At 36.9% G+C, this 20425-nt stretch overlaps 1 protein-coding gene across 2 annotated transcripts; it reads left to right on the top strand.

Moving 5' to 3' along the window:
- Window positions 1-2206: 2206 nt before the first annotated feature.
- LOC143020678 (KICSTOR subunit 2-like) lies at window positions 2207-19065 on the top strand. Of its 2 annotated transcripts, none has more exons than XM_076177273.1 (10): window positions 2207-2449; window positions 3134-3249; window positions 3437-3580; window positions 10104-10255; window positions 11766-11903; window positions 14593-14731; window positions 17106-17299; window positions 17502-17664; window positions 18540-18641; window positions 18901-19065. In XM_076177273.1, exons 2-10 carry the CDS (start codon window positions 3148-3150, stop codon window positions 19063-19065), a joined length of 1299 nt encoding a protein of 432 aa, XP_076033388.1. In that variant the 5' UTR covers window positions 2207-2449; window positions 3134-3147. The 2 variants fall into 2 exon arrangements, with proteins under 2 accessions (XP_076033388.1, XP_076033389.1); XM_076177274.1 differs by lacking the exon at window positions 2207-2449 and adding an exon at window positions 2828-2962.
- Window positions 19066-20425: the final 1360 nt, after the last annotated feature.

Raw genomic sequence — 20425 nt, 5'->3', positions numbered from 1 at the left:
TTGAATGACAGTCCTGGGATTCTTTTTAATGATGAAAGGAAACTGCATATAAAAATTAATTTAATTTATGAAGATTTTCTTCATTCAATTTCCATAGAGAGATAACACGCCTTTTCAGAAAAAAGTGCTGCAAAATGACAATTTTTCACTGTGAATTTGTAATGTTATCTTAAGCCGAGTTGGGGACGGATTGTGTACTCTAAAATAGATCATACAGGACAGAGGCAAACGACAGTAAACTGTATGAGAATCGCTGTTCAACAAGTTTTCTGGTTTTAGGTTTCTTATGTCGAAAATCTGGAAATTACTTTTACTAATAAATTGATTGATTGATTGACATGCAGTTATGGAGCAAATAAAAATATATAAATATATTTAGGTGTCGTGCATTTGTCACGATTGCTTTATCCATGCATACTGTATACTGTACTTGGATACATGACCAACATAGTTTAAATATAGAAAACGAAAAAAATTCAAAGAAAGTATGTACTTTTAAGGGGTAGCAAAATTGTTGTACATTTTCTCTCCTAAGTGTCTAATATCCTCTGTTTACATTATTTATTTATTTTGTCTAATTCTTGCAACCATTATTATTCTTATCTTCGATGAATAATCTTAGATACCGTTACCAATTTCATACTTTTAGTCAATTTTCTTCCACTCCATGGTCATGCAAAAAAGAAAAAATCACAAAGTCTCACTTACAATATACATCATACACTGTTTACATCATTCAAACACCCGTATCACGTTAATACCCAACAAGGATAATTCTATTTTGTTACTTTTTTAACTATTTTGCTATATCTTATTGGTTTAATACTACTGGTGCCTTAATTTTTTATTCTTTTATAAAAATTATTATTTGTAGTAACATGTTCTGATCTTAGCTTTATGCACTAGTATTGGGTCTTACTAATTGCCGAACAAACCGAACAAAAACGGAGAAAAGCCGAACAAAACAACAAAACCCAAACAAGGACGGGTTTTGCTCAAATGCACGCTTCTATATATGTATGGTTGCATTATTTGAACTATTTTCTTTAAGATGTGTGATTTCCATGTAATATGATCAGAGAGAACTTACGTTCTTATCCTCTGCAATTTTACCGACCCCAGCTACGACTCGTCCAGCCCGCCGTCTATGATTACTGGTGGTATGGATCAAACTACACTCTTTTAAGTTTCTTACTGTTGTGTTATTAGTGTAATAGACTGCATATAGATGAATTAGTCTATTACACTAATAACACATGTGTTATTAGTGTAATAGACTGCATATAGTTGAATTAGTCTATTACACTAATAACACAACAGTAAGACACTTAAAGGAGTGTAGTTTGATCCGGGAACAGGGTTTTTCGCCACCTGAGACAGATCGCCACTCATTTCTGTCATTTTCTTGGACCTTTCGCCACCCATTGTATGGACGTTTCGCCACCTATTGCGTGGACTTTTCGCCACCTTTTCTTTGGACAATTCGCCACCGATAGAAATTTATTGAAAATATTACTGTACTTAACTCCATATGCCTCTATTCAACACAGAAAGAGGGATTAAACGTATGCGAGATAGAAATAAAGCTATTACAATGTCGGAAGCAGAATGCAAGACCATCGAATATCGTAATATGGCAAGCTGGAAACCTGTGGCCCGGCTAAACAATATAGGTTATCTGCGCCCCCAGATCTACGCCGGAGATAAATCATGCGATCTAACTTGTCACTTACCCGGGAACCACTGTGGCCTTTATTGTCAAGTATAGCTATTGATACATATTATTAAAATGCAATATTCTCGAAAAATAAGTTCTTATACTGTGATAAAAAAAAAAAAAAAAAGCTTTGGGTATGTGTACATGCTCAATGTAGTATTGACGCCCGGACTGAGTTGCAAGTTGGACTATAGTTACCCAGACGGGTAACGAACTGGTAACTTCTGTGTGGTGTGGGATAATTTATTTGAAATACCATCTATCAAAGCAAAGAAAAGGCGTCACGGCTACATATATCTACAAGTAATAAATTAACTAATTAGCTAAATACATTTGATTGCAAAATCAAAATAGATAAATAAAATAAATACAATAAAAAATCATCTAGAATGAGAATTCATTGGCCCATATAATTTTGAGCAAAGTCGTAATAATGTAGGGTATGATACTTCATTGCCCAAATATCAGGCAAATTTTACTAACGGTGAGATGGGCTTATTACCACAAATTTTAGTTAGGTCATATATTGGTTTGAAACCGCAACTTTTTTATGAATTGAATTTTCGTTCACTTCAGCGTTTTCAATGTAAACAAACAAAACCCCGTGTACGTAATCTTCAAGTTTCAGTTTTTTATTATTTCTCACCAAGGATCGATGTGACATTCATTGGAAGGATTTAGTTCTCTTAGGGCTTCTCTCATCTTTATTTTCCTGGGGAGAGGAAGAAATGGGTAGGCTCGATATGGTAAACAAGTACAATAATCATAAATGACAAAAAATGTAACCAGCTCTAATCTATCGAATCTGACAGTAGATTTATTTGTTTGCTTATTTATGTATTTATTTTTTCAGTTATGTATCTATATAATATATATATATTATATATATACACACATTTTTTTAATACTTGTGTGCTTGATTAACAAATTATAATGAAAGAAATCAATAACCAAAGGTTGAAAGGTATTTTATAAATTTCATGTCGAAAATAAACTTAGTTGGGGCTTTGGGCTTCTAGATTGTAGAGTATAGTCTATACCCAACTTCCCAAGGCCAAGTCAATGTAACAATCATAATCAATGTTGAGCCAGAAGGCAGAGGAGAGGTTTTCATTTTGTGGCCATGGACTTGGTACCTGGGTAGGCTCCTGCAGCAGGACTGGGGAATTGGTGTTGTCTTGGGGTCAATATTCATAACAAGAAATCCGTAATTAAGATAGGGAAGGAATGCAAATTGTAGCTAAGGTATGTCTATGTAGGATGGATTAGTCATTAGATGAGGATGTGTGAAGTTGTAGTTTTCATGTTTCTCCTTTATTAGATATATACTACTGTTTAGTTTATAGAAGTCTATGAATGTCTTATTATGTTATTTATTTATATTTGTATATTTTAGATTTATTATTTATCTTTCAGGATAATCCAGAAGAATGGCATCAGCTTCACAAACAGATGAGAAAGAAGAAGCTTTCCTTCAGCTGTTCTTTAGTCACTTTTCATACTTTGGATATGACAAAGCTAAGGAGATGGCTGTAAGTGATATATAATACTACAGTGTTTCACAGTTTTTGTAAATTATTTCTATTAATTTTGGAGTTGTGTTCATTTGTGAGGTTTTGACACAGACAGCTTCAATAATTTCATATATTTGGAAGATCTTTAGATATATTTATAATGTGATTCTGCATAAGTTTTTCATAAAATGAATTCACAATCTAGGATCGAGAACGAACAGCAAATAGCTCCTGTAGCTCGTCCCTAATATGGCCACATCTTTTACCATGTCTCAGCCAGTTAGCAGGTGCTGAGAAACAGTACATCACATTATCATTCCTAACTACCAAGAGCTTCTTGAGGAAAGAGGTAAGTTTAGTCTGTGGTTGCAGTTCTTGTTGCCACAGTATTTGCGGTCACTGTAGAATTTTATATTGTGACGTTTGTTGTTAACCCTTTAGTATAATGGTGTACTTGATAAATCTTATTTAAAATTTAATATCCATGTGAACAAGTTGCTTAAACATGGTAAAGGAAACATGGACTGGGAGTGAGGCGTTTATTCCTGATGTTTTGTCAACTGTAGATGAAACGTCAGGAATAAATGCTTCACTCCCAGTTCATGTTTTCTGTGCCGTGTTTAAGCAAATCTTATTCAGATTAATCCCAAACTAATTACATAAAAGAGATACAAACTTACACTGACACAACAAAAAAAAATCAACATTTTGTCTCATATTGAATAAATCCTGTTTTGTGAATATTTAACCATCTTACAGAGTAAAGGAAAAAATAAGCTATTTATGTTTATTTGATTTAATTCATTGGACATTATTCCTATAATACTTATAGCAGGAATGTTAATTCAGAAAAGTGTTATTTAAAAAAAAAAAACGTATTTTTGAATTGAAGACAATGCCATTTCAGTATGATACCTAATACTATCATGATGTTTAAAAAAGATATATTTCTTGGAATTTATTGGGTGTTGATATGGCTGTATTATTAGACAGACCACTAAGTGTAATTGTATTAAAGTCAAATGGGTAGAATTATAAAAAATAGATTAACTCCACTTGTTGCATTTTATGGCACTTATTCTGTCTGGGACCTGACTGACTCAGCCACCCCTAACCTTACTATTTTACAAATCATTCAGTTTATTGCCCCAAGTCTTTCTTGCAGGAGACCTGCAGCTCCCAGATAACTGGTAAGAGCCATCAGATCGGCCCATAAATCACTCGAGGAAGAAATATTGTATTCTTGTCAAGGTATCACTGGGGTTGGGGGGGGGGGGGAGGTGGCAGTGTAAAATTAGGTGTTCAGTGTCTTCTGTATGATATTTGCATCTTGGGGTAGTTTGTTTCTGTGGCCAGGCTGATTCTATGCAGTCCTTGTCCTCAAAAAAATGTGGGCAAGCAAAAAAGTACTCACCTAAATTTTCTCATTGGTTGCTGGGTGAGCACTTTTTTTCATACTGTTGGAATTGAATCACGACACACTAAACAGAGATGTCTTTTTTCTTTAACATGTGAATATTACAGGAGACCTACCTGTCTCCTTAATAATAAGTGGGAGATATTAAATTGTTTCCGCCTTTTTATGCAGTTGTCTTGTCTTTGTTTTTTAGTATTCACCCTTAAACTTTACCATTGAGGCGCATGAAATTTGAACTTCGATTTTTCATAGGTGCACATTTTTTAATGCTCCTCATTTCAAATTTAGGCATGTTATGATGCAGGCGCAAAAATGCACACCTTAAAAGACAAGCCCTGTCTATTTTGGTATTGTCTTAGTGCTCGATGGTGACCTAAACACAGTTGTGCTAGTCCCTTCTCTTGGAAGGGATTTTTCTCTGGGTCTAGTGCTTGGAGTGGATAGATGAAGAAGAGTGTTTGGTGGTTGGTCTTGGAATGTTTGTTCTGTGACCTGAGTGTATTTACCTAGTTGTATTTTACGGGACGTGAGCTATGCTCGTTGTGGCCCGTTTTCGTATCTCCCCACGTCCAGTTTAGATTTGAACTTGTGTATAGTTCTGGCATTCACTGTTTCATTTTTCAACCTGTTCCAGACAATGATCACACTGTGCGGGAAACTGTTCTTTTTCAGGTCTCTTCTGTAACTGTCTTTCTTTAATTTCTTTGCGTGTCCTCTTGTCCCATTTTAGTAGGTCATCTCTATCGAGAACTTCCATCCCTTTCATAATTCTGAATATGGTCAACAAGTGTGAGTGTGTTTTTGTGTGGTGCAGGTGGTAGATTGTTAAAGATGTTTGAGTGTCGTACTGCTTTTTTCATTCAGTTGATTGTGTATGTGTAATTTAATGAAATAGATGAGTAGGATTGTAGTTATGGAGAACTGGAGCCATATCAGGGCATTTAAGGTAGATAAGAAAAACAAATTGGGAACTTTTACCTTTGGAATGATTAAAGGTGACTTGCACCCATTTTCTAAAAAACAATTTGAGATCATAACTGTTGCAGTACTTTTTTTTTTTTCTTTTTTTTTTCCCTAAGAATTTGTTAAGATATGTTTTTATCCATGTTTTATGGCTATGGAAATTTGTCATTTATTTATACAATGAAAAAAAGTAGTTATTGGATAAGTACATGTGAACTTATTAAATGCATCTCTATTGAATTAGATTCTCATCCAGTCTGAAATTTGTCCCTTGGCAACATAGAAGTGCCTGTTCACAACCAAAACAGTTGAACTTATATTACTTTACAGACCAATAATAAATACCTGCAAATGGTGGTCTTGCAAGATAAGCTTCAGAAGGAATCTACTTCCTCCTCTCTGTTTTCAAAGTCCATCAACATCCTTGCTTAACCACTTCAGTACGAGTCAACTTCTTATGCACAGCATCGGCTGCCATATGTATGATGAATCACAATATTGTCATTATAAAATATTAAGTCACTGCTGTATTACGTGTTCTTTTTTACTCTTGAGTAATAAAAACACAGAAAGTGTGATCAAACCAGTTCACAGAATCTGGGGGTAACTCTTGTACAGCTACAAAAAATATATAATCAAGATGCCGACGGCAGCATCCTCGTGTACCCACTTTCACCTCATGACGCCTATGTAGGCGTCATCGTACCGAAGTGGTTAAATGTGGAGGTGACGCCCTGAGGGTCTGATACTTGGTCTCCAGGTTGGGTCGTAGGTCTTTCCTCGACATATTCGTAGAAGGAGAATTGACAACTGGCATCTGCTTCCCTCTTTACTGCTACTACAAATCCAACATTTCTTTCCATAGAGATCTATGGGAGGGTCTGAGAACTTTTGTCATGTTGTGGGCCTGTGAGTTTCCTGTCAGAGAAACAGAAAGGAATAGTTATGTTACTTTGTTGAAGTATTAGTATTTCATCAGCAATAACCAGCACTTGATAATATCACAACAAAGAGATGGAGTCATGGAAGTGGTAAAGGAGAGACTGAGGAAAGTAGCAGAAAGGAAGGACAATAGATCAGTGTTCTATTTTGAGTGGAAATTAATTTCTAATCATAAAAGAATACCGAGTGATTTTGATCCATAGGAATATCACTAAAACCCCTAAGGCAGCGGTTCTTAACCTATGGTTCAGTGGCTCCTTGTGGGCCACTGTGGTTCACAAATAGGGCCACAAATCAAAAACTAGTGATAGTAAGTGGATGCACTAGGGTTCTACCCACTAGTGATAGGGTTTCTAGGAGACTAATAATAATAATAATAAGTTTGTTTGGCAATGAACCAATATACATGAAGTGCAAATAACGAAAAGAACACATAGTTCGAAATAGCAATTACAATTGCCGAGTATAACACAAAAATGCATGTAAGTTTATCTCCATTGTGGTCCTTAAAGAACAGCAGTACATAAGAACGGGGGTACATAATGAAAGAGGTTGAGAACCCCTGCCCTAAAGTACTGATTGTATGAAAATTATGCTATCAGTACCCTATATAGTGCTACTTTATTGAAGGAGTTAGATTCATGTATCCTTGTGTTTTACTTTGACAAAGAGAGGAACAACTTACCTGATTGAGTCGACTTCATGCCGATGCAATCACATGCAACACATCTCTAGGACAAACATATGCCTGACATACTTTACTCCATCTTCCCTCCCCCCTTTTTTTTCTGCAGCCAGCATCATCATGGACCTATTGGTCTTCAGCTGGCCTGCCCTTCCAATGTATTCCATTGTATTGTATGTGTAACCAAGTGTCAGCTGGCGAGGTAAGGCATGTGTTACACCCATTCTCATGCACCCACAAACAAAAAGTTTGAAAACAGATTATGACGTTTTTGGTATTGGTATACGTGTTAACCCGTTTGATACCACAAGGGGTACCACATGAATAAATAGAATAGCTTTGATGTTACAAGAGAAAATGCTACCCCTGGTATAGAAGGGGTTAATCAAGATATACTGTAACCCCTTTACCACTTTACCACAGAAATATGCCTCAGAAATAAACAGACGAGCCTAGGAGCAGCCAGAATAAAAGGGAAAATGCCATCTTGTATGAAAAGAGTTAATCTTTTTATTGCATTAATGAACTTTATTCTGCTGTATAAATTTTTATTTAGGTCAATATCATAAACTTTTATTCAATTTAGGGATGGACTTGAAACATAATTGAGTTGTGATATGATATAGCTTAATGTCACAAACTCCCCCATATCAGAGGGCTAGGACAGTGCCCCTCACAGAGAACTTTGTAGCATGGAAGTTAATGAACCATACCCTTGGTTCAACTTCACCAGTGGCAGGGTTCGAACTGCCATCCCCTCGACCTTTGCCTCAAGTAACGATGTCTTAACCTGCCCAGCCAGCTAGTTGTAATCAAGGGAAATCTGATTTGTTCTAAATTATCCTTTAAGTGAATATGTAGAATAGTTTGGCATTCATTACAAATGATATCTAAATCATGTCTGATGATCCTGTAAATTTTAAGCTCGTGATCTGTATTTGGAAAGATCAGATAAGTTCATGCCAAAGCTGCATCTACCTGTAAAAAACATTTTTACTTATAAAATACTATACAATACCAAGAACACAATCCTGGCTAATTGAAAATGTCTGAGTTTAGCTAGAAGTTAATTGGAAGCTTATCATTATGATGAAGACATCTGTTAAGACCACATTAATTAAATTATTGTGAGATTTGTCCCATAGTTGAGTACAATCTATTAGTAAACTATAAAATAAATTGCTTTGCTGAAAGGGTTAATGCTTTGACACAATAACAAACTCTGTTGTGAGGAACAGACTGAGTGAGATCTCAGTCACTCAAGAGCCAACTTCATTCTTTAAATTGTAGATTGCGGGAATCATCCGTACTTGTTTTTTCTGGTTGCTGCTATGTGGGTTCATTCAACAAGAGGAAGCATTTTACTGTATGGCTAAAACCCATCTTGATTAACCCTTAGACAGTAGGGATTATTCTTATATATTTCCTCTGCCTGCAGCCAGGTGATTTTATTCAGCAGAGGGGAGACCCCCCCTCTCCCAAATGTTGTTCAAGGGTTGATATGCTCATTATCTGCCTAAAATTTGCTTTTGACAGCCCAAAAGAAAATCTAAAAGTTATGTTGCAGTAATGAAGAAATTGGGCTCCAGAGCATTTGCACGGGCAACTAGGTCTGCATGTGGAAATAAATATTTTTGTACTGCCTGCCTTTATCAGTTTTCTTTTTTTCTTTTTCGTATTTCTATTTTGCTTCCTCCCTCTTCCCCTTCCATTGCATTCCTTTCTTTTTTTCCTCCTGTATTCTCATTATTGTATTTTTTTTTTTTGTATTTCCATTTTGCTTCCTTCCTTTTCCCCTTCCATTGCATTTCTTTCTTTTTTTCCTCCTGTACTCTCATTATTGTATCTTTCTCTCATTTCTCTTTACATCTTCCATTTATGCCTCTGTGCCTCCTTGTCTTATCTCTGTCATCAGTTTTTATCTCTCTTCTTTCTGTTGTTCTTTTATATTGCCATTTGTTTAATTTTTCTATCCTTTATTCCCTTGTTCTCATCTACCCTCAGTCTGCCTTACCATGTTCTTTTTTTGGATATTTGAATATTTATTTGATATTAATTCTCAATATTATATTCTGTTTTTCGTAATTATTCTCAACTGGGTTCCATACCCAATTTATATTCTTGGCAACTGTGTGCAAAATAGGCATATGAATTTAAATGTTATGCTGAGATCCCTTTATGGAGTATTAACTGCATAACTTTCATGTAGTAAGTACACTAATATAGGGACTTCAGGACACTCCTACATCCAAGAGTCAAACGACATTCTTTTATGAGTGGAGTTTAGTCTTTTCTAAAAAAAAATGCTAATCTATATTCAACTTCAACTATTCCTTTTTTCTGTGCTCTTTCATCAAATTTGCTTTACCACCTGTTCCAGTAACTCACTTCCTGCAGGGAAAAGGACATGAGTTTCACTTTTCTTTTGGTTTTGGGTCAAGGTACACTGCCAAGGATGGCTTGATTGGCAAACTCCTTCGGAAACCCGTCATTTAAAAAAAATAAATAAATGGATATAGAAATGAATGTTTATTATTTTTATTATTATTATTATTATTGTCATTATTATTATCATTATTATTATTATCATTATTATTATTATTGTTATTATTATTATTATTACTATTATTATTATTATTACTGCTACAACTCTATCAATATACCAAGGGTTTTTTTCCCCCTTACAAGGGAGGTAGCTAAGTCAAAAGGCACATTTCTTTTACTACTACAAAGTAATAATGATAACCAAAAATTGAATGATTATTATTATTATAATTTTTAATATTATTATTATTATTATAATTATTATAATTTATAATATATATTATCATTATTATTGTTATTATAGATTTTTTTCCTTTACAGAGTTGCCTCAGAGCAACATATGAGAGCCTTAAAAATGACATGATAAAGCTGAAGGACCCAGGAGAAGGATGTTCCAGTCTTGATGGGGTACTTTCTCATCTTTGTTCACACATTCTTCTATTTCTTGAAGGCCGATTACATCTCATAGCATTGTATCCTTTTATTTACTGTAAAAGCTTTGATTTGCTCCTGGTTTCACATGGAAACGTCTTGTGTAAAAAAGTTAAACATTGTTGGTGATTGTAATGCTCCCATGAGAGTCCTCTGGTCAATAGATGGTTATTTTGAAATATTCTTCATTCCTTGCTGGCAAGGAAGTTTGTCAGATACTCAAAACAGCCACAATTAATTATGATTCCACAGCATGGTATTCAACAGTTAAGAACTTTGATGTTGTCCTCTGGAGTTTTATGTAGAGGTCACTCATGAAAAGGTTGAACAGCATTGGTATTAGTGTAACATCTTGGGGGATTCCAATGTACAATTTCTGGTTCTCATTTGATGGTCATTCCGAGATGCTGCATTCTTTGGTAGCTAGGCTTTTTTTTTTTTTTTTTTTTTTCCTAGCCAGGATTTTATTATTATTATTATTCTTTATTTATTTATTTATTTATTTTTTAGTTATGATTTTATATATATATATATATATATATATATATATATATATATATATATATATATATATATATATATAAGAGAAGATTTGGAATCTGGGATCCATATTGGAAAACAGTAAACACCAGATTCAATTGAAGGGTTTAATTGCCCGACGTTTCGGGCAATTATTATGTGTCACCTATGGTCATTTTTTCTTCGTTTGTTTTATGTTCAAAATTGTAACTTTTTATTTTATTTTATTCTACATACATACATATACCAAGGCTTTTTCCCCCTTCCAAGGGAGGTAGCCAAAAAGGGAAAGGCATAAAAACACTCCCACCCATTTCATCCCTAAATACACTCCACACCCCTCCCACCCTCCCTCTCATCTGAGCACCTCCTGGATGACGGGTCATCCCTGCACCCTGCCCACCGCCCTGGGTCAGAAGCAGTGTCGCAAGACACAGTACATCCACAGCAAGACCGCTTCATTTAATCGGCGACCCCCCCCCCCCCTCTCCGTCCCCCTTTGCATAAGGCGAGGACGGGGAGAAATCCCTTCGGGCTGCGTCAAAATTTACTCACATTATTTTATTCTAATTGGTATTTAATTTGTATTGGAATATATTTTTATTTTATTATTTTCATTATTGTATTTTATTTTATTTTATTGTAATGTATGCGTTGTACAATTGACTGAAAGGGTGAACCTTTCCCAGGTTTACCATTTCAGCGATTCATAAGGAGTTCACATTCTTGTAACCGTTATACCCCCTGAAGACGATTCCTGGACGGGAATCGAAACGTCGGGCAATTAAACCCTTCAATTGAATCTGGTGTTTACTGTTTTCCAATATATATATATATATATATATATATATATATATATATATATATATATATATATATATATAGATATATATATATATAGATATATATATATATATATATATACCCATCACTATGGTGACAATAACACACGGCAACAGATAATATAATACAGTATTTTCCTTTGTCACTATTGTATGCATAGTTTTCAGTTTTTCTTAGCTGAACTTATAGCTATGAGCACTTGATGAAGATGGGTCATGGAAGAATAATGGATTTTGAGGGCATATTAAGAAATATCACAGAAATCAGTACGCAGAATTGCAGAAACTTTCACCATCCACTCTTCACACCAGTGAAGACAATGTTTACGTGAGTAATGATAAGTTCTTTCGTATTATCATATAACCTAGTGTGTCTAACCTTCTGTTTTTTCCAACAGAAAAACATACCAACAGGAGATTTATCAGTCAGTAAAAAGGAGCAGAAATAATAATAATAATGATAATAATGATAATAATAATAATAATTGCTGCCTCAAATTTCACTAAGTGTAAAACTCACAGCCCCACAGTGGCTGGGACCCCAATTCTGGTGAGCAAGGAGTTGTGTATGTATGCGTGTATTTACCTAGTTGTATTCTATGGGAAGGGAAGCTATGTTTGTGGTGACCTGTCTTTGTATCTTGCAATGTCTAGTTTGTTCTTAACCCCTTCCATACGGTGCCGCACACGTAGGCGTCATGGACTTAGATCTCGGTGGCATCAGCCAATGCCAGCCGTACGACGTGTCGTAATAATACTCGCATCATAAAATATAGTCACCGCTTATATCGATCGTTCTCTCTTCACCCGTGAATTTTGATAACCATAGAAAATGCGATTACAAAAGAATTAGAAAGAATGTCATTATGGAGGGGCGACTACAATAAATATAATCAAGACGCCGATATGGCAGCCTCGCGAATACACTCGCTCCCCATGACGCCTACGTGTGCGGCACCGTATGGAAGGGGTTAAATTCATGTATAGTGTGTGTGTAAGGTCATAACATTATCCAGAGATCGGGCCATATATGAGCTCTGAGCTCTTATCTGGGAGGGTTATAGCTGTTGACCACAAGTCCAACACATAATCCAAGACTGTGGTGAATCATATACCAAAAGGCTTTATTCCCCCAATATGAAGGGGTGGCCAAATCAAATCATACACCGTAGTTGTATCCCACCCTCTTCCAGTACCCATTGCCCCTCTCATCTTAGCAGCTCATGGATGAAGGATCATCTCAGTCCCCTGCCACACCATTTGTGTCAAAGGCAATGTAATGAGACATGTCCACAGCAAAGCTTAACCACTTCAGTACGCGTCAAATTTTCACACGCAGCTTCAGCTGTTATATGTACGATGCATCACACTACTCACATTATAAAATATAAAGTCACTGCTGTATTACTCGTTCTCTTTTACTTTGAGTATTAATAAACACAGAAAATGTGATCAAACCAGTTCACAGAATCCAGGGGTAACTCATGTACAACTACATACATACATACATATACCAAGGCTTTTTCCCCCTTACAAGGGAGGTAGCCAAAAAGGAAAAGGCATAAAATCATTCCCACCCATTCCATCCCTGAATACACTCCACACCCCTCCACCCTCCCTCTCATCTTAGCACCTCCCGGATGATGGGTCATCCCTGCACCTTGTCCACTGCCCTGGGTCAGAAGCAGTGTCGCAAGACACAGCACATCCACAGCAAGGCCGCTTCATTAAATCGGCGACCCCCCCCTTTCCATCCCCCCATGCATAAAAGGAGAAGACAGGAAGAAATCCCTTCGGGCTGCGTCAAATTTTGCTCACACATACTACCTCACCCCCCCATCCCCCCGCCCATTCCACCTCATGCATCACAACATCATCCATATACAACCATTCTCCAGTCACAACTACAGAAAGAAATATATAATCAAGATGCCGATGCCAACATCCTCGTGTACCCACTCATGCCTCTATGTAGGTGTCATCATACTGAAGTGGTTAATGGCCTGAGCTGGACTGCCCCCACTACTTCATTGTATAGCAACTCCTCTCCTCATTCATTCAAAATAATGTACAGAACAACAAAAAGAAAATAGATTTTGGCTGTGCCATTTATTCACTTATTCACAACCATTCTCCAGTCAATCTCTATTCCCAGACCTTACTCAAGCTCTTCTACTCATGACCACCTGCAGCAAACTTTTCCGTATATGATACCTCCACAACGTATTCCGTAACGCTTCTCTGTCAATCCTGTTATATTCCTTCTCCAAATCCATAGAATCCTAGAAGATATGTTTACCCTTTGTCAAAAACTTTTTGCAGAAACTTAAGAAATCAATAAACAACATAAGATATCTCTAAATAGGTAAATGAATGTACAAATTCAGTATATATTGTAGGGGATTTATCGATGAACAAACCCCTTCCCAGAGTCTTGTTCAGTAACTGTATTGTTTGTTATGAGTAACTATCAGTTCATGGTTCTCAAAAAAATTGTTAGCAATATATACATATATATATATATATATATATATATATATATATATATATGTATATATATTGTTTTTAGTATAAAGTATGAAAGTTTGTACATTTACATTACAAAATCATTACAATATAGCAAAGGTGATTAGGGACACTCCCAGTCATATACATGTATGTTCAGTCTGCTTGCAGTTCATTGTTTCAATTTCAGCATATGTGAATTCTATTTTCTTCAGGGGAAAAAGAATGATTCATAGAATTCAGCATATTTTAAGGATCCAATCCTTCTAGACCAAAATATAACATTAATTTTGTTCTTTATCCAATTTTATAATTGCTGTTGATCTAGTGATTTCTTTATGAATATTCTTCTTTTGTGTGTTGCAGAGTAAGAACATGTATCTGTTACTTGCATCTCTGTGTAACATGATGATGTAATTTTGCAATACTGATGTGACATGACTTGTGATGCCAATTTTGTGTAACATTTCACATATAATATTGAAATAAGAATTCTATTTTTTCTCTGGCAGTCATGAATGCGACATCTTAGTACATCTGCTTCAGAGCCAAGCTGAGATGCAGCACTGGAAGTTCCTTCCTTCATTGTTACATCTCCATGATGCACATTCCAAGCTCACCTCTTGGCATGTGACAGTGCATTCTAAAGAGGTTGGGTTTACATATAAATTTGTACTTCAGAAATGTATCTTGTAGGATAAAAGTGACTAGGAATTGGGGGTTTATTCTTCAGTTGTTGTCTAGAATATCTTTGATTGGATACTGGCATGGGTAGCAGGACAACATTTCATCCTTTGGGGGAACCAGTGACAGACACCTGCTATACTCGTTGCATTGAGAAATGGCCATTAGGGCAGAGCATTGGGAGTCCCCCTGTGTTGCCACATAGAATTATTTTATAATTTGATTTGATTTTATAATTTGATTTTATATTTTTATAATGTTGCCACATATAATTACAGTCAAACCTCGAAAGCCCGGACTAATTGGGGGGAAGGGTGGTCTGGTCATGCCAAACGTCCGCTCATCGAAAATATCGCCCTAATACCCGTAGATTTTCATAGCGGTATACGTATAGGTAATGTATGATATGGCATAGAAACACATAAGAATAATACTCTGTAATAATAATGCTATAATACTAATAATTCTGCAATAATAACTGTAATACAGGCATGTAAATGTACTGTATATACAGTGTACTGTACTGTATTTTTTATTATGTACACTGTAAATATCGGAAGGTATGCACGCGGGACAGTGGTGGCGGCCAGGGCTGCCGCGTTTTCTACACTACCGTGTAGAATGGGAGTGTTGCCATACCGGGGCATACATTTTTCTCGGGCGTGTGCAGACTTTCACAGCAAGATATACTTGTCAAACTTTGACAATATGGTGGTTCTGGTTTTTATATTCTTGAATGTATATAAGGCCCCCATGCCCTAACATATTCAGTAAGATATAAAAATAATTTTTTCTTATATTATTATCGCTAAAAGAAAGCTGAAACTTTAGCGTAGAATTTTTGTCTACACCGTAAAAACGTATCTTTTGGGGTATAATATTTTATAAGTAACACAATTACCAATAAAAGTCATATTTTGATGTACCATTTATTATTTGATAACTAGTTCTATGATTTTTAAACAAAAGTTTGAGTTTGTGAACGTTTTTAACAGCCCACTATGTAGAAAAAATTTCCTCATGTCCTTGTGCAGTTGCCACATGCCGCTATTTTACTACGTGTTGGTACAAAATTCTACGAAACGGCAGCCCTGGTGGCGGCTTGACTGGGCCGGGTTTGAGTACACGTGTACGGCCGTTGCTGCCACCTACCAGACAAATAGGGAACTTTGCTTGAAAAGTCCACCCTTTGTTCATTTTGACCGGTCATACGAGGGTCCGGGCTTTCGAGGTTCGACTGTATATTATAATTTTTTGTCATACACCACCACTGAGGTAAAAATCAAAGCAGTGTTTTCTATACAAAGGTTTCGTTTCCTCGAGTCATAGGCATGGCATATGAGCAAGAGAGAGCGACGTTGCCGCTACATCTATTCTCTGGCCCCGCCCCCCTCACACTGCATTCAGTGTGAGCCGTGTGGGCTGTGGAGATGTGGCAACACTGGGAAATCTCCTAACCCCGCCTTAGCAGTCACTTCTCATTGCGCTGACTATATTAGTGGTCATGTAGGATAAATGGCAAAGAGAACCATCTAATTGCTGCCCATTTTCAAAATCTAAGAACAGAGGTGCAGCTCTTCAGTCTTCGGACTGCCACCAAGATATCTGTCTCAATCTCTATTTCTATCTATATCTCTATTTCTATCTATCTCTATCTCTCTCTTTATTATCTCTCTCTCTCTCTCTCTCTCTCAATTTCACTTGTATCTCCTCCACTTTTTCACATATGGAGAGCTGACATGTGACTGCTCTCCTCCTCCTCCTACTTTCAACTGGTGACACAGGAACAGTACCACTCAAATGTAAAACAAACAACAGTCCAATGTTTCTTCCGAGACAGATTTATGTGAAGACCTGAAGACTGTTGCTAGCCCCTGTGGAGCAGGTTCTCTGTCAGTGAAGATTGAGGCAACAATTATTATTATTAATATTATCTTTGTCGTTACCTGCGGCGAAGGTCGAAATGATGACGATTTGAACACTGCTTAGGGCGAGTTAAACCAAGGGCATGGTTCATTAAATTCCATGCTACAAAGTCCAATGTAAGGGCCACTATTCTACCCTCCCAATTGTGACATTAAACCAATTCAGTCATCAGATCATTAATTATCTTTATGGAGATATCAATAGAAAAATCTAGTCTTTGCTAGCTGCTGTGGGAACTCATATTTCTAATAAAAAAAAATGTAAGGCAACAGTTGATAGGATAGAGATATAGTTAATGTACACAGACTATGCAGTAATTTGATACTTCAGAAAGCCTAAGTACTTTTTTTTTGTCTCCTTAGCTACACATATATTTTCATTAAGTTGATATAATTTTCTTTGTTTCTGTTTTAAGACTAAGAAGTACGGGTTTGGTAGCAGTTTCCTAAAACCAGCACCGTTGCCTGCACTTTACCAGTGGTTGTGGCAAGTTAAAGCAGCTTACGTGTCCAAGTTTTCTCTCTATTTTTATGAAACACTTGCTGCACAAACCACATCTACCGAAATGAAAGCTCTAATGTCAAGGCAGGCCTGTGACTATGTTTTGAAGTAAGTATTATGTAACAGTTCTGTGAATAAAATATATAATTTTAACTTTTTTATATAAAGTGTCATTTTTATTTATTTTACAGTACATGGATCTATTTTTTTTTTTTTTTTTTTTTTTTTTTTTTTTTTCATTTGGCATGAGATTTGATGATTGATACACATCTTCATTAGTTACTATTTCTTTCTTCATTTCTTGTTCTAGAATTCAGAGTTTCCAACGCAAAACTGATGCTGCATACTTCAGTATCGTTTTTGAAGCAGCTGGAGTAGACGACTATCAAGGACCTGGTTACCACTACCCATCCAGAACGTCAGTTCCTCCAAAAGGCTTGGAAAGTTATCCTGCAATCTTCTCTTATCCTCAGGTAAAACATGTCATTTTTAGTTTTTAGACAGGGATGAACAAGTGGGCCCTGCTGTGGATGTGCTATGCCTTGCTGCATTGTTTCTGACCTAGGGCAGTGGACGGGATACAGGGATGACCTGTCATCCATAAGGAGCTAAGATGAGAGGGAGGATAGTATGGTGGATGGAAGTGGAATGAGTGGGAGTGGGTATATGCCTTTTGACTTTGGCTACCCCCTTGGTAAGGGGGAAAAAAACCTTGGTATAGACAGGGATGACCCTTCATCCATGATGAGCTAAGATGAGAGGGAGGAAAGGGTGGTGGATGAGAGTGGAATGGTTATGACCAGGTACATGCTTTTTGACTTGGCTACCCCCCCCTTATAAAGGGGAAAAAGCCCTTGGTATATAGATAGAAGACATGTAGAAAGTGTTGCTATAGATATCCGTACATCCCAAAAGGCTTTTTCCCCTCTTTGTAAAGGGTATGGCTCCAGGAGGAGCCAAGATGAGACGGAAGGAGGGAGGGGTGGTGAATGGGGGTGGAATGGGTGGGGATGAAATGGATGGAAGTGGAATTATGCCTTTTCCGCCACATCCACCTCATCCAGGAGATGCTAAGATAAGAGAAAACGGGTGGATGGGAGTGGAGTATGTTGGGGGGGAAAAAGTATGTATGACTTTGGATACCTCCCTTGTAGAGGGTATGGCTAGGTTAAAATATACACCAATCCCGCACCTATTTCAAACTTATAGGAAACACATTCATTGCCCCATTTTTGTGTAATTAGCGGAAACACTGACTAAGCTGTATTTGAATGAGTGAACAATATGCATAGCACTTACGATTTGACACTTGTCACATATTTATATCGAAACTTGTTTTGTATTCTAGAATAAACCGCTGTCCAAATGGCCAAGCGTCGTCATGAGGATATCTGATCGTAACAGCGAATGCTCCTTACTGGATAAAGTTGATTATTTCCATGATCAGCAGGTAGGTTGTAGGCATAAAATTAGCAAACCTGGACATGTTCCTTGGTGCGTTCCTAGGTGCCTCCCTCGGTGTCCTGACTGACACGTATATAGTCAGGACACTGAGCAGTGCACCCAGGAATCCACCGAGAAACGCACCCAGTTCTGAAAATTAGTATAGTTTAAATGTTGTTATATGTTGCATTATATAGATAAGTTGTTGATTTCTTCCTGTGTTATGCTAATCATTGATTTTGTGTTGTTATGCTTTAATCTTTCAGCTGGGTTCAACGTATTTCCTCTGTCAAATTGAGCCACGATTTACAATAGTAGTAATATATGACAGCAAGAAGTCTGAGAAAGATAACTACATTCGTGATTTTATATATGAATTGGCATTGCAATTAAGGTGCAACAAAGTTTTTGCAAACTTGAAACCAAAGTAGGGAACTTTTTTCCCCCTTCATAAGGGGGTGGCCAAATCAAAATCCATCCTACACCCATACAAAAACCCATTTATTGTCCCTACCATCATAGCACTTTGTGGATGAAAAGCCATCCGTTTCCCTAACCACATTGCTTGGGTTGGGCAGTGCAGCAAGACACAGCACTTCCATGTCAGGGCTTAACAGTTTCATAATAAACAGCCAGATGAAACATATAATCCGTAACCTCAAGCACTCATCCACCTGTGGACCTGACAATATAACTAACATCCACCTAAAACACATTAGACCACATGGCATACACACACTCACCAACATTGCAAACTACGGCTGTTCACACAACACTATACCCTGGGAAAATCATCACCATTCCCAAACTCAACAAAGACCCAACAGTTCCAGCATCACACTGCCCAATCACACTTCTCTGCACCCCCTCCAATGTCATAGAATGCCTCATACTACAACTCATCACACTACATACCCTCCAGGCTGAATCACAACCCAGTTTTAGACCACTACACTCCACAAACACTCCTCTGATAAACCTCATACCAAGAGTTTTTGTTGGCATCACTTCCGATAAGCCCACACACAGAACACTCCTCATTACACTAGACATCAATAAAGCTTTTGATGCCATCCCTTGTCACAATCTCACAAACAAAATATGTAACCTCATACAAAGAGTTTTTGATGGCATCAATTCTGATAAGACCCCACACAGAACACTTCTCGTAACACTAGACATCAGTAAAGATTTTGATGCCATCCCTTGTCACAATCTCACAAACAAAACATATAATGCAGACATGCACAATAATACCAAAAGATGGCTGGCCAATTATCTGGTAGATAGAAATGCCTATGTGTCATATAACAACCAATCATTGCACACCAGAAACTTTAAGAATGGAGTACCATGGGGGTCAGTTCTATCCCCCACACTCTTTAATCACATACACAATATACCCACATGCAACACCTCAGAAATACAAATCTCTTCTTATGTAGACAACATAACAATTACATGAACACACTGTAACACAGACAAAGCTGCTGAAATACTATAACTATACCTCAATACCTGGTTCACTACAAATAGACTCAAAATAGCTTCAAACAAATCTACAGCCACATTTCTCACCAATTGGACAGTGGAACACAAATACATACCACACCTCTATATCAACAACACTCTCTTACCACAGACACGACACATACAGCCAAGATTCTTGGGATAACATATGATACATCCATGTCATCCAAACAATGCATCGCAAGCATAAGGACTAAATGCACACCTAGACTTAATGTGCTTAAATCAATTGCAAGGATAATATTTGGACAAAACACTGAA

This window comes from Oratosquilla oratoria, chromosome 40 (genome assembly GCF_046742065.1).
Source record: "Oratosquilla oratoria isolate Oo_2021 chromosome 40, ASM4674206v1, whole genome shotgun sequence".
NCBI classification, from domain to species: domain Eukaryota; kingdom Metazoa; phylum Arthropoda; class Malacostraca; order Stomatopoda; family Squillidae; genus Oratosquilla; species Oratosquilla oratoria.
The sequence above is the reverse complement of the archived record's forward strand: the minus strand, read 5'-3'. Positions and strand labels throughout refer to the sequence as shown.